Below are 13,559 nucleotides of genomic sequence, written 5' to 3'. Positions count from 1 at the left end.
TGTTCTGCGTTTACACATGATACATACATGTAATGAAACACGAGCGGCACTTCCTCATGCTGCTGTAGCCTTGGAGGGCCGGGGCTCGGTGGTCCGGATGGGGAACATCGGTGACGTCGCGGGCCTGGCTAAGTGTTTGGGACCTGAGTGCCCGGACGCTCCACGCGGGGCTGTGGCTGGAGGCCGCCGGCTGCAGGGACGAGGGATGGTTCTCGGCGTCGCAGTTAGGTGTCCTGTGTGCAGCGTGAGGGCTGAGGAGGCGCTCGGTCTCCCGCTGCGGCCTCTGCTCGGCGCCGACGTCCTGTGGGCTGTTTGAGGAGGAAACACGCCTCTCCGTGCGCTCACGTTTCCCGTGTCTCTCCCGCCTGGACAAGGCTGGTGTGCCAGCCGCCAGGGGGACACTTCGGCTCCCCGGAGCCCTCCTGCCCCAGGTGGCTCCCCACTCACCTCCCTCCCTCCCGTCCGCGTGTCCTCCAGATGACGCCGCCCTGGTGGAGCTAACGCAGGAGCTGGAAGCCGTGGGGGACCGCCTCCGCTCGCCAAGTAGGTCTCTGTCGGTCCCCAACAGGCCCCGGCCGCCCCACCCGCCGCAGAGGCCGCCCCCGCCAAGTAAGACTCTGCTGGGCCGCCCTGCTGGACGCTGCGCGCTCCCGCTCCCGCTCCGCTCCGCACAGTGGCCGCACCTTCCGGCCTCCAGGCCACATGCACTGCCCTCCGCCCTCCGCCCTCCGCCCTCTGCCCTCCGCCCTCCTTGGGCCTCTTTTTGTCTTAAACCCATGACATTGGATATGGGGGGTGCGGCTGGGTTTCTCGCGGCCGTTGGCGATCCTTTGTGAGACGTCCCGGTCCTCCTGTGGCTGCGCTCTGCTTCTAGCTGCTTCCGCGGAGAATGGGACCCCGGGCCTCAGCCCAGCGCGGGCGCTTTTTAGCTTCTCCCCAGCCCCACAGCGTCTTCCGGAATCTTCCCCCCTTGAGTGCTGATACACACACACACACACACACACACACACACACACACAGGGAGAGAGAAACATTGATATGAGAGAGACACACCGATTGGTGCCTCCACACACACACCCCCACCCCCCACCCCAACCGGGGCTGGGGATGGACCTGCAGCCCAGCTGCGTGCCCTTGACCAGGACTAGAGCCTCTGCCCTTTGATGCACGAGCCGATGCTGCAACCATTGAGCAGCACTGCCAGGCCCCGGCCCTCTCTCACCTGAGGAAATGCAGGCCCCTGACCTGTCAGGTGACCGCACACCCGCCTCTCGCCAGGCGGCTTCCTGTCTGAGCCCAGGCCCGCTGGCTCCCAGCACTGCCCTGGACTGCAGACACCCTCCTCCCAGCCCAGCCCCCGGAGAGGGCCTCCTGGCCCCTCAGAGCACAGTGCCCGTCCCGCCAGCCTGTCGCCAATGCCCGAACCCTGCTGGGACATGCTTCTCATCAGTTGCGAGTCCCCTTTGCTGTTTGCTATCCCCTTGTGCCCCCCAAATTGTGGCCATTAGACCTAGATTTTGCTAAGACTTGACTTTCAGAATCGGGTTCAACGTGGCTTATGTCACAGTAGTAACCAATGGTGAGCTGGACGCACATGACTTTTTACTTTTCTGCGTTGAGACTCAGAAAATAAAATATAAACAAAAATTTAAATGCTATATATTTCTGTGGAAAACTTATAAAAATAGGTAAATATAAAAAAGAAGTAAATTCTTCGTTTCACTTGACTACTTAGAGAGAATAGCTGTGAATCCAAAGACTGCCAGCCTTTCTCCAATTATGCATATCGACATCCACAGGCAATTTCTTATTTCCATGTTTTTTTACAAAGTTGGTAACCATTTTGTTTGGTCATTTGCCAAATGTCTGTGTCATTACGTGTTGTTCTAGGACGTGACCTGTTAATGGCTGCACGTGTAATTTAGCATAGAGCCGTGGTCGGCAAACTGCGGCTTGCGAGCCACATGCGGCTCTTCGGCCCCTTGAGTGTGGCTCTTTCACAAATTACCATGGCCTGGGCGAGTCTATTTTGAAGAAGTGGCGTTAGAAGAAGTTTAAGTTTTAAAAATTTGGCTCTCAAAAGAAATTTCAATCGTTACTGTTGATATTTGGCTCTGCTGACTAATGAGTTTGCCGACCACTGGCATAGAGTACTCCCCTGCTTTGGGATTTTTTTCAGTTTTTGTCCACAACACGTTTTAAAAATTTGGTCCTCGTCACAATAGTGTGTTCTCAACCGCTTAGAGCCAACTGGCCTTTACACCACCTGTGCGTCCCCGGGACGTTAGGGTGACATTTACACCAGCAGTGACATGGTAGTCGTGCTTTTCCAGAGAATCTGTGTCCACAGCAGGAGCCGTGAGAGCGAGAATCAGGGCCCGCGTGGCCGCCGGGTGCCCACCGCCGAGCCGCCCGCCCGCCCGGCCCCGTGCCGCTGCCTCGCTGCCCGCCGCCGCGACCTTGCCTGGAAGCATCGGCGGCGGCGCTGAGGGTGAGACTCTGCCTTGTGGTGTTCACAGCAGGTTTGATGGTGAAGAAGTCGGCCTCGGACGTGTCCATCTCCGGCACCCACGGGCAGTACTCCATCCTGCAGACAGCCAGGCTGCTGCCCGGAGCGCCCCAGCAGGCGGTGAGTCGCTCCGGAGACGCGTCAGGGCCCAGGGGTTGGCCTGTGGTTCGTCCTCGGCCCCTCATCTCACCCGGGGCCCCCCTTTTCAGCACACACATCGATTTCTGCCTCTCTAACCCTCTAACTGCCCACCGACCCCCCCCCCCCCCCAAACCCCATAGCTTAGTCGCATGTTTTTATGGACGTTGAAATGGCCATGCAGGGCATGGGAGAGAAATCCCGTTGATGAAAAACCCAAGGGTCCCGTGGGGGGGGATTGCTGGCCTCCAGACTCGCCGGCTTCTCTCTCTCCCGATGCCTGGCTTGGGCCGGGGTGTGCAGAGCAGTGCGTGGCAGAAGGGAAAGTAGGAGAAATTCCGATCCATTGCTGGACAGAATTATGATGACTCTGGGGTGAAGGTAGCTGAGAGAAGAGGCTAAACCAGACCCAAGGAGGGGCCCTGGGAATAACAGCTTTGGAGGGTGGAGAGGCGGAGTGCCGGCGGAGGCACAGGGCTGCTAGAGACTGTAGGTGGCTGGGTGGAAGCTACTGGGCCCCAGGACAGGGGCAGAGGGCGGGGCCAGATGCCATGCGGTCCCAGCAGGGGGTTGGCTACCCTTCTGTCCGGGGTTTGCAGGCCTGAAGGCAGGTCAGCAAAGGGGACCCTGCTGTTTAAACGGGGTGAGGAGGCGGGAAAGGCACTTTGAATGAAACATCTGGAAGGTGTTCTAATAACTCAGCTGGGCCGTAAAATGGCTTCTGCTCTGCTCTGGCTCTTTCCTGGTTATCGAAAGAAGGTTAGAGGCCGGCTTGTCCACATTGCAAAAACTGGTGACCCCCCGGTGGGGAGACGAGGGTCCCCGCTCTAACACAGCTCCGAGGCAGGGGCTGAGGACGCGGTTCAGACAGGATGGTGTGTTCGTCACCACTGATGGCTCACGTGCAGATCAGTGGGCGGGGAGCTGGCCAGTGAGGCTGCTTCCAACCCGTGTTCCTAACGCTTCTCTCCTCATCTGCCCTCCAGCCCAAGGCCAGGACGGGGATCAGTAAGCCTTACAATGTCAAGCAGATCAAAACCACCAACGCCCGGGAGGCAGAGGCCGCCATCCGGTGTCTCCTGGAAGCCAGAGGCGGTAGGTGCTCCCGGGCCTCCTCCCTCCTTTTCATCTTCCTACTAAACGGGTTGAGAGGAGGAAATAATTTTTTCCTAAAGGCAGGATTAAACAAAAGCCACCGTTAGCAGCATTTTGTAGAATTCCACCACTAAGATGTATGGTCCATTTCAAGTTATATATTTAAAATTCAGTAAGTATATAAAGAGGATCCCAGGATTGTTAAGCAGTACTTAAGGGAGAGAGTGACATAAACACAAATGAATGGTAGCCAAGGTTGATGCTCCAGGCACTAACCCATCCTGCTGAAGAAGGGGTACTCAGGTACACATTCCTGTTCCAGACACAAAGCCCACTTTCTAAATCACCAGCAGCTCTCGGTTCTTTGATGTCAGAGAGCCCACAGTTAACTGCCGGTTCACGTAGTTGCTGTCACTTCCCTTAACCCACGTTAGTCATATGTTACCTGAGCATCTCCCCGCTGCGTTCACAGCCCTGGTCACTCGCTTGTTTGGATTTTGGAAGCGGGAGAGCATGCCCTCTGAAAGCCACATGCCGTCCAAGGGGCTGAGTTGTTTTTAGTCAGGGTGTTTAACTTACTTGGGATTTTCAAATAACATCGAAAGAGGGCAGAAAGTAAGAGGATGAGAAGCACTGTTGTAGGGTAATATCATCTCAAGTGGTTTCTTTTTAATTTAAATCTATTTTCAAATAAATATTTGTTAAACATCAATTTATATTTTTTGATTTTTTCATTTATTTTATTTTATTTTATTGATTTTTTACAGAGAGGAAGGGAGAGGGATAGAGAGTTAGAAACATCGATGAGAGAGAAACATCGACCAGCTGCCTCTTGCACACCCCCCACTGGGGATGTGCCCGCAACTAAGGTACATGCCCTTGACCGGAATCGAACCTGGGACCCTTGAGTCCGCAGGCCGACGCTCTATCCACTGAGCGAAACTGGTTTCGGCAGATTTTTTCATTGATTTTAAAGAGAGAGGGGCGGAGAGAGAGAGAAACATCAGTTTATTTTTCCACATATTTATGTATTCATTGGTTGATTCTTATATGACCTGGGATTGTACCTTGTATCAGAGATACACCTAACCAACTGAGCTGCCTGGTCAAGGCTGTTTTTTATTTCTTTTTAAATCCTATATAATAAAAGCCTAGTATGCAAATTGTCCCCTCGACCGGAATTTCTAACGGGAGTTTGACCAGGGGGTGGGCCAGCCAGCCAACTGCCCGCAGCCCCTCCCCCCGGCCGGCCCCAACCCGGCCCGGCGGCGGCGGCAGGCAGCCAGGGGAAGGGAGGCCCAGCCGGCAGCCAGCAGCCGTTAGGGACTCTACCTGTGCACAATTTTCGTGCACTGGGCCTCTAGTATAACTATAAGTGTATGTCACAACTCAAGTGTCCATTAGTGGATAAAATGTGGTGTAAATATACAGTGGAATATTATCCATAAAATAAAAAAGGACGGCATACTAATACATGCTACATCATGGGTGAATCTTGAAAATAGTATGCTATGTGTACACACACACACACACACACACACTGTGTATGCAGAACAGGCAAATCTACAGACAGAAGTTACAGTGTTTCCAGGGCTGAGAGAGGAGGGAAGGAGGAATGAGTGCTAGGGTATGTGTGGGGTTTTGGGGGGGTGATGAAGATGTTCTGGAATTAGACAGTGATGGTTGCAGAACTATTCTTTAACCCTTTGCACTCGCTTGCTTTTTTCTCGATTCCTTTATTCTAATGATAACAGTGTCGAGTCACACTCGACATCCGAGTGCAAAAGGTTAAAGGGTATATTTTATGGTGTGTGAATTATATTACTATTAGAGGCCCGGTGCACGGATTTGTGCACATTGAAAGTAAATTAATTAGAAGGTTCTGGTGGGGTAGGACTGGGTGAAACGGGCCGGACACACCCTGGAGCCAACCTCCCACGGCCCCTCCCCGGCCGGCCGCACCTGGGGTGGCACCGGAGCTCAAAGGGCATCTGCGGAGTGAGCGGCATCCCTCCAGCAGGTGGGGTCCCTCGGCCTGGCCTGCGGGGTTCGGGCCAAAACCGGCAGTCCGACATCCCCCGAGGGGTCCCGGGGTCTGAGAGGGCACTCTGCAAAGTTGTTGTCACTCAGCAGCTCCTGTATTGAGCTTCTGCCCCCTGGTGGTCTGTGCGCATAATAGCTACCGGTCAAACGGTCGGACGGTCGCTTAGGCTTTTATATATATAGATATATACACTGAGTGGCCAGATCATTATGATCTCTGAACACATAATAATCTGGCCGCTCAGTATATATATATTTTAGAGGCCTGGTGCATGAATTCGTGGATGGGTGGGGTCTGGCCAGCCAGCCTGGCCAGTGGGAGGGGACATGGGCAGTTGGCCGGCCTGCCTGCTGGTCGAACTCCTGGTCAAGGGGATAATTTGCATATTAGCCTTTTCTTGTATAGGATATACACTGAGTGGCCAAATTATTATGCATTCAGAGATCATAATAATCTGGCCACTCAGTGTATATATTTTAATCCTCACCAGAGGACATGTTTAGAAAGAGGAAGGGGGAGAGAGAGAAATACTGATGTGAGAAACAATGATCGGTTGCCTTTTGTACATGCCCTGACCAGGGATCGAACCACAACCCAGGTATGTGCCCTGACTGGGAATCGAACCGGCAACCTTTTGGTGCACAAGACGACACTCAGCCAACTGAGCTGCGCCGGCCTGGTCATATTGGCTTTTTTTTTTTTTTTTTTTTTTAAGGCTGTGGATGTGGAGGCAGGAGAGGTATGAAGTTTGAAACCTGCCTGGAGTTTGAACTTAACATTTTCTTAATCATGGGCCCTGCCGAGGTTTTCAGGAGCTTTAGGTGATCTCCCGTGAGAAGCGCACACACACACACACACATCTCTGAATGTGATGTCAGGCGTCACTGATGCCCCACCGAGACCACTACAGACCCAGCTCACCATCCCTGCTTGGGATGCGAGCATGAGAAGCTGGGGGCCAAAGCTAGCTCGTTGGTCCTGACAACCCTCAAGTGTCTTTTTTAGAAAAAAAAGGAAATATGCTGCATCAATAAATGACCCTCAGAATGTAGATGATCTAAAGATTACATGGCCCTGGGCACTTGAGCCATGCACTTGTATGTTTCAGGCCCCCCAGGGGAAGTCCTAAACGCCACGGCCCTGAGGGACCAGGAGTCCTCCAAGCCAGAGCCCGCAGTGGGGCCAGCCCCGCTCCTGCCCCGCCGGCCCGCACCCAGAGTCCCCGCCATGAAGAAGCCCACCTTCAGGAGGACCGGGAAGGTAAGAGCTGGCAGCACCCGCCTCTTAGCCCTGAGTTGCTCGAACCTTGGACGTCTGGCGAGATAAGAGTCCCATCTCCACTGAGTCTGTCTCTCCGTAAACACTCACGAGTCCCTGGCACGGCCCCATCCCTGAGGAAGATGCTTGGCAATTGCTTTCTCCTCCGTATCCCGGCTCCGGCTGCGCGGAAAAGCCAGGCATTTCTCACCACATGGGGAGCGGCTTGGCGGCTGAGCCCCCACAGCGAGCCGCGGTGGGCGGCCTGCTCCCCGTGCTCCGGGGCTCCCGTCCGTGCGGTCGGCGGCGTGTGTGCAGGCGCCACATGGGCGGTCCTGTTGGCGTCAGAAGAACAGTAACCGGTCCTAGCGGTGCCGCCTGCGGGGCGGACGTGCCACGGCTCTTCTCGCCACTTCTCTTGCAGATTGTGTTCTGCTCTGGCTCGCCAGCTCCCCAGCCTTGCTTGCTGCTTCAGAGACATGAGTTTGTCAGGACAGTAGCCGCCCAAAGACTGGCACCTCTAGAGGCGTCTGGACCTTCCGTTTGACCTCAGTGTTCTAGGGCCGGACGCTCGGTAACCCCTCGCTGCTCTTGACAGATGACCCCTGCCTTCCCCCGTGGACGTGTGGGCCGGGGCCTCGGCGCCTCGCGCGTACCCAGCTCGCTGTCCCCTCTGCCCGCTTGGCTTGTGGTGTCTGTCATTTTCCTCCTCTCTCCCCCCGCCCTCGCTTTGTCTTTCGTCTTAAAAGCCAGGAGCAGAAAGTAGTTCATGGCCCCAGCCCGCTGCGCGGGAGCGGCGGCCGGAGGGGCCTGTGCTTGCCGCGTGTTGTCTAAAGAAGCGAAGGAAACACGGAGGCCACTTTGGAAACAGCTTCCTTTCGCCCCGCGCGGCTCTTCTCTCTGGGGTGGCTTTGAATCAGAACCAGGGAAGCGACGTGTCCGTGTAAATGTTTCCGTTCTCCCATCTTTAAACACCACGTCCCAGGAGCGAGCGGCTCTGGGCGTCCTGCACTTGGCCCGGCCGGGACCTAAGTGGCACCGCGGTTGCTTATCTGTGTGGACGAGCGACGCCGCGGCCTCCGGCCGAGCGCCGGGGAGGGTGCTTTCCTAAGGAGAGAGGCCCCTTCCCCTCCGGAGCAAAGGGAGCCCGTCTCAGATGCCGCCTGTGGCCCTGGTTTTCAAGTCCCCTCCCACCTCTCCTCGGCCCGTGGTGCTCCTGACCCGCGTGTGTGTGTTCCTGCCGTGTGCTTCTGCCCCGGTCACATTGCCGCATCCCCGACATTCTCAAATCTCGAATTTGCTAGAATGTCCTGGCTGACGCTGAGCGCTGATGCCCAAGCCCCCCCGCTCCCCGCGCTGGCCTCTCACTCACTCTGTGTCCTGCCTTTCCCCAGCCCACGTCGCCGGAAGAACAGTCCGGGCCACAGACTGTCCATTTTACAATCGGGCCCCCGGAGACGAGCCTGGACACCCCTCCTCTTGTGACCGGCCCGCCTGTTCCCAAACCAAGAACGCTTCCGCCTGGGAAAGGCGCCGAGAGGAGGCCGAGCGCTGGGAAGCCGGCGCCCGAGGACGAGGACGCCCCTGCTGGGGCCACGCCGCCCCTCGGGGGGGCTCCGCCTCTTGTGCCCCAGGTGCCCCCGAGGAGGAAGAAGTCCGCCCCGGCCGCCTTCCACCTGCAGGTTCTGCAGACCCACAGCCAGCTCCTCCAGGACCTGGCCCGCGGCGGCCTCCGCAGCGACGGCCCCCCTGCCCACCGGCCGGACGGGGGCGCGCTCCCCCCACCGCCAGCCAGCGCCCAGACCGATGGCCGCAAGGAGCCCAGACCAGAGGCGGCCTCCCTCCTGGGTGATGGCCAGGACCCCTTCTGGAGCCTTCTCCAGCACCCTAACCTGGCGAATAGCGCCTGGCTGTCCAAGAGCTCTGAGCCCCTGGACGCGGGGACCAGGAACCTCAGGAGGGCGCACACAGCCCCACTGCAGGTCGGTGGCTCAGCCGCGGAGGAGCCGCCACCAGAGCACAGGCACCAAGACGCGGGTCCCTGGGCCGCCGTCAGCGACACGGACCAGAGGACGGTGCTGCAGGTGTTTGACCCACTGGCGAAGACCTGAGCGGGAGCCGTGGACCGCGCCCTGGCAGAATGCGTGCCTTCCTCCTCAGGCAGCACTTTATAGAGAAAAGCCCGTTCGATCGCCTCCACGCCCCCGCGGAAGAGACATCCGTGTAAAGGCACACTGAAGCCACATGCGGACTTCTGTCCCCTCCTGTGTAGTTTACAAAAATCGTGTCTCTTAATTCAGTAAGATTATTGCTCAGCCACCGAGGTATGGTTATTCCAGACGTGTGCGTTCCGAGCTTCCGCTCAGGGGCGCGGGAAGGAGCCTTCCTGCTGGAGTCCGCGTGTGGGGGTTCGAAAAGGGAATTCGTGGACGCCGCCGAAGTTCCCTCCCGTCGAGTTTTAAATGGCTGTTGGGTTTACGTGTGTATATGGTGTTCTTTCATTTCGTTTGTATTTTACAGATTCAGAGTCATTGTTTGGTGCGTCCCCTGGGGGTGGGTGCATAAAGTAAGGCTCACACTCACAGGTAGTGGGGACCATGGAGAGCCGCGCCTGACCGCCGTGCACCAGGTTAGAAACGTCACAGACAGAGCAGCAAAGAGGTGAACCCAGCGACGGGGCTGCCCCTCCCTGGTGTGTGTTTATGTGCGTGTGTCTGTTAGCCTTGGCCGTGCGGGGACGGTGTCTGTGCCTTTGGGGCCCTGAAGCATATGCCTCAGCTTAGCCTGAGCTTCACCCGCTCAAGACTCCTGTGTCCTGTCTCAGACACGCACGCCCCATACCCTGCGACGGCCCTGAGCCCTAGTGTGCTTCGTAAACCGGCGTTTACACGCCGTCTAGCCCCTCTTAAAGGAAACCTTGTGACTTCTTTTCTCCCTTATATTCCGTACCTGGTAAACGCACAAATGGGAGAACGCCTACCGGCGCCTGCCGTGGGTCCTCAGTGTTATAATGATGACTGTCTGCTTTAGCCTGGTCTGGCTGCAGCGTCAGGAAGGAAAGCACCTCGTGCCCCTTTTCCATAAGAGACCCAGGCAGCGTCTCGGGATTGGCTTCTCTCTATGTCAGTTAAGTCTATTTTTTACCTGCATTTTCCCTTTACGTCTCCAACACCACTTCTTGCCCGTGAAATCATTTAAAAAGAAATGGCCATGCTGTTCCACATTGAAAAAAACAATGTTAGAAGGCCTAGCGTTTCATTTGGAGCAGATATTGTATTTTTGCTAATAAATTCACTGGCAAAAATCTTAGTGTGTCACATGGCATACGGAGGAGACTTTCGTGTCATAGGGTCACACAGCAATGAGTCTGGGCTACCCCTGAGGTGACCGGGGAATCCCTACACTAAATGCCAACGGTTGGGATGGCAGGGATGGTCTTGCCCAGGGAATACCACTCTCTCTTTACTGATCAGACCTCGGGGGTGTTCAGAATTATTTCTCATTGCCACTGTCAAGGTACACTGCCGATCATTTACATCCGGCACTCAAGACAAAAACAAAACTACCACATTATTTCACTTCATCTGAAAACTGAGCAAAGGAAAAGGCATTACTGACCCATCGAGATAAGCAGAATACACGAGTTGTCATGTCACAAAAGGATGGTGTTTCTGGTCCAAGGTGTTAGGACACCTTCGGTAGTAAGTGCTTTATATCATGTTTGCCTCTCTAACAAATGCAAATAACACAATCCTTGAACGCATAGAGGAAGCAAGCACGCAGGATGCGTAGCAGGCTCGGAGAAGTTCAATGATTTCCAGTGGCTACTAGAGTACAATTGGAAATGGAAGCAGAAGTTTCTTAATGCAGCCGCTCTTCTTGTCTATAACCTTTTTTCCCACCTAAAGGAGGTGAATTTGAAAGCAGGTACATGTAACCATCGGTTAGAAAGGCAGGGGGAAGTCAGTGCCACCACAGTTGCTTGCAGCGCTGGGAACAGGCGTAATTCTCAAGTTACTTCTTTGTTCTAGAAAACCAGTCGCCAGTGACTGGCACAGGAACTGAATTTCAATGGAGACAGGTGCTCGTCACACAAGTAGCACTTAGGAATCCAACAGTAAGTAGTGACACAGGAAAGTGACCAGTAGTTTAACATGATGAGTTGAACAAATACTTGGTCCCGGGTGTTCACGGTCAGTGACCGCACGTAGGTTGGATTTTGAGTTGATAATATGAGGCTCCCAACCAACTTCCTCTTAAGAAGACAATTAGCATTGCCTTATTTACTTTTTAAATCGAGGCTTCATAGCTGTCGGTTTCCTAGGTTAGGGGCAGGCAGTGGATAACCACAGTGAGCAGCCGCTGTTCGGGGATGTCATTATCCGGGGATGTCACTCATGGGGTTTGTATTTTCGGTTTTTCTTTGATGCTCCCTCCCACACGGGGCTTTTTACTGTGACCTTGTCGTTTATTTCATTCCTTTTCTGTAAGACGTTGCAGTTCGCTGCGGTCCCGTGTTTTCGGCAAGGAACTTTACAACTCAGCACGCTCTCGAGGACTCCAATCGCCGTCTTCCCTCGCACAGTGTCATCTCCGACTTCGCGGCTATTTTTAAAATTCATTCCAGTAAATTACTGGAATTAGGACATCTGTCTAAGCAATTCCTGTCAAAGTTTTAAAGTTGTTGAAGTTCATGACACTTAATAGAATTCTCCTGATGTGTATAAGTATAAGCAAAGTAATGTATTAAAACATTCTCTTTATAACAGAGTGATTTATTTCATCAGAAAGGAAAGCCACAAAAATTATTTATTGACTGACTGGCAATGAATAAAAACCCTGTAATGTTTATTTGAAGTGATCATTTGTACTGAAATTGTAAAAAAAAAAATCTATTAAATGTTTTGTCTTTGTTTTGTAATTTGCCTTCTTTTTAGATATGAAGAGAATATTGGGATAGCTTTTTTGGCTAGCCTTCTGTTCTGGATGAAATGTGACTACATTACAAACAGTTTTCCTCTATTTGAGTTTTGGGTTTTTTGTTTTTTTTTCAACCATCAGACTGAGTTGAAAAAACATTAGAATAATTTGGTTAAGAATTTGTGACTTGAATAATGCCGGTCGGGACCACTATGACGCCATACATAATAACTTTAAGCTATAATATTTATAAGATGTGAGAGATGCGAGAATTCGTTTTCTGTAGGGTCTTATAGCAGACATGCAATCTTAGACTGCTAGATCGGTTTGAGTCTATTACTATGTCGAGGCAGAAGAGAGTAAACAGTGTTCAAGTTCTGTCTAGGTTGGTTTTCAGCTAATTAACACAAACATACATTAAAAATGTTCTCTGATGATTTCTAGGAATGAGGATATACTGACAATCTCGAAATAATAAAGATGGCTAGTCCTTCCTGCCCAGTAAGTACCATTTTGAAGTCCCTTGACCTGATTGCACAGCCCCTGGGCTTGGTTGGGGAGGAGGAAACCGCTGGTTAGGATCCTTTCTTTTCCAAGGTCATGGGAGAGAGAGGTTTGACACTCGCTCCCTTCGAGGCCAACTGTTTGTGTCTACAGAATCACCTCTAACTCAGTGACGTAGGAGAGTACAAATGAGTGATTGTGAACACACAGCCCGGGGACATTTGAGTGGAGAAGATTAAGGATTTGACAAGTAGCAATGTGGATTTATGTACATGGAAAGGATGTTGGCTATGGGAAAGAACTTCAGAAGACCTTAAATGACAGTTTAGGATTTTATTCTGTAGATAATAGTGGGTAACAGAAACCTAAACAAATCTGTGTAAGAGTGGTTATGATTACAGGCTTCGTAGGCCGGTGTGGATCAGGGGTTGAACATCCACCCATGAACCAAGAGATCACTGGTTCAATTCCCCATCAGGGCACATACCTGGGTTGCGGGCTTGATCCCCAGTAAGGGGCTTGCAGGAGGCAGCCAATCAATGATGTTTCTATCTCTCTATCCCATTCCCTTCCTGTCTAAAAATCAATTTAAAAAAAAAAAACATTTAAAAATTTAGCATGTGTTATTTTAAAAAAAGATTACAGGCTTTGCCTGGGCTAATAGAAACTCTTCAAAGCACCTGGAATAAAGTTTATAAATGGTGTGTGGGGGGGATCTTACATTATCTTCCTAAGAGATAGTTGGACGTATAATTGTTCATATTGGTCTCTTGTGAACCTTAGTATTTGTGTGTTATCAGTTGAAATGGCTTCTCATTTCTTTTTAAAAAAATCTTTATGGTTGAAAGTATTACATGTCTCCTTTTTTCCCCCATGGACCTCCCTCCAGCCCACCCTGGCCCCTGGCCCCAGGCCCTTACCACCCACTGTGTGCATCCATGGATTATGCATTGAAGTTTGGATTAAACTAAAAATCAAAGATTCTAGTAAGTTTAGTGTTTCCCAACTCTGGGACCAGGTACTGAACTCCATGGCCATGTTTCTAAACTCCAAGGCCAAGTTGAACACAGATTAAGAAGTGGAAATTTTACA

At 52.8% G+C, this 13,559-nt stretch overlaps 1 protein-coding gene across 5 annotated transcripts in view; it reads left to right on the top strand.

The window, feature by feature from the left end:
- SYNJ2 (synaptojanin 2) overlaps positions 1-11,941 on the top strand; it is a 77,911-nt gene extending 65,970 nt beyond the window's left edge. For 2 of the 5 annotated variants that reach the window (XM_079780398.1, XM_079780395.1), the window contains 5 exons: positions 478-609; positions 2,520-2,629; positions 3,634-3,742; positions 6,895-7,046; positions 8,438-11,940. In XM_079780398.1, coding sequence (XP_079636524.1) covers positions 478-609; positions 2,520-2,629; positions 3,634-3,742; positions 6,895-7,046; positions 8,438-9,154 — 1,220 coding nt within the window. In that variant the 3' untranslated portion in view covers positions 9,155-11,940. Of the gene's footprint in view, positions 1-477; positions 610-2,519; positions 2,630-3,633; positions 3,743-6,894; positions 7,047-7,467; positions 8,392-8,437 lie in introns of those variants that run through there. The other 3 variants (XM_079780397.1, XM_079780396.1, XM_079780399.1) reach the window with 3 other exon arrangements.
- Positions 11,942-13,559: the final 1,618 nt, after the last annotated feature.

Source organism: Cnephaeus nilssonii (assembly GCF_951640355.1).
Source record: "Cnephaeus nilssonii genome assembly, chromosome: 9".
NCBI lineage: Eukaryota > Metazoa > Chordata > Mammalia > Chiroptera > Vespertilionidae > Cnephaeus > Cnephaeus nilssonii.
The sequence above is the reverse complement of the archived record's forward strand: the minus strand, read 5'-3'. Positions and strand labels throughout refer to the sequence as shown.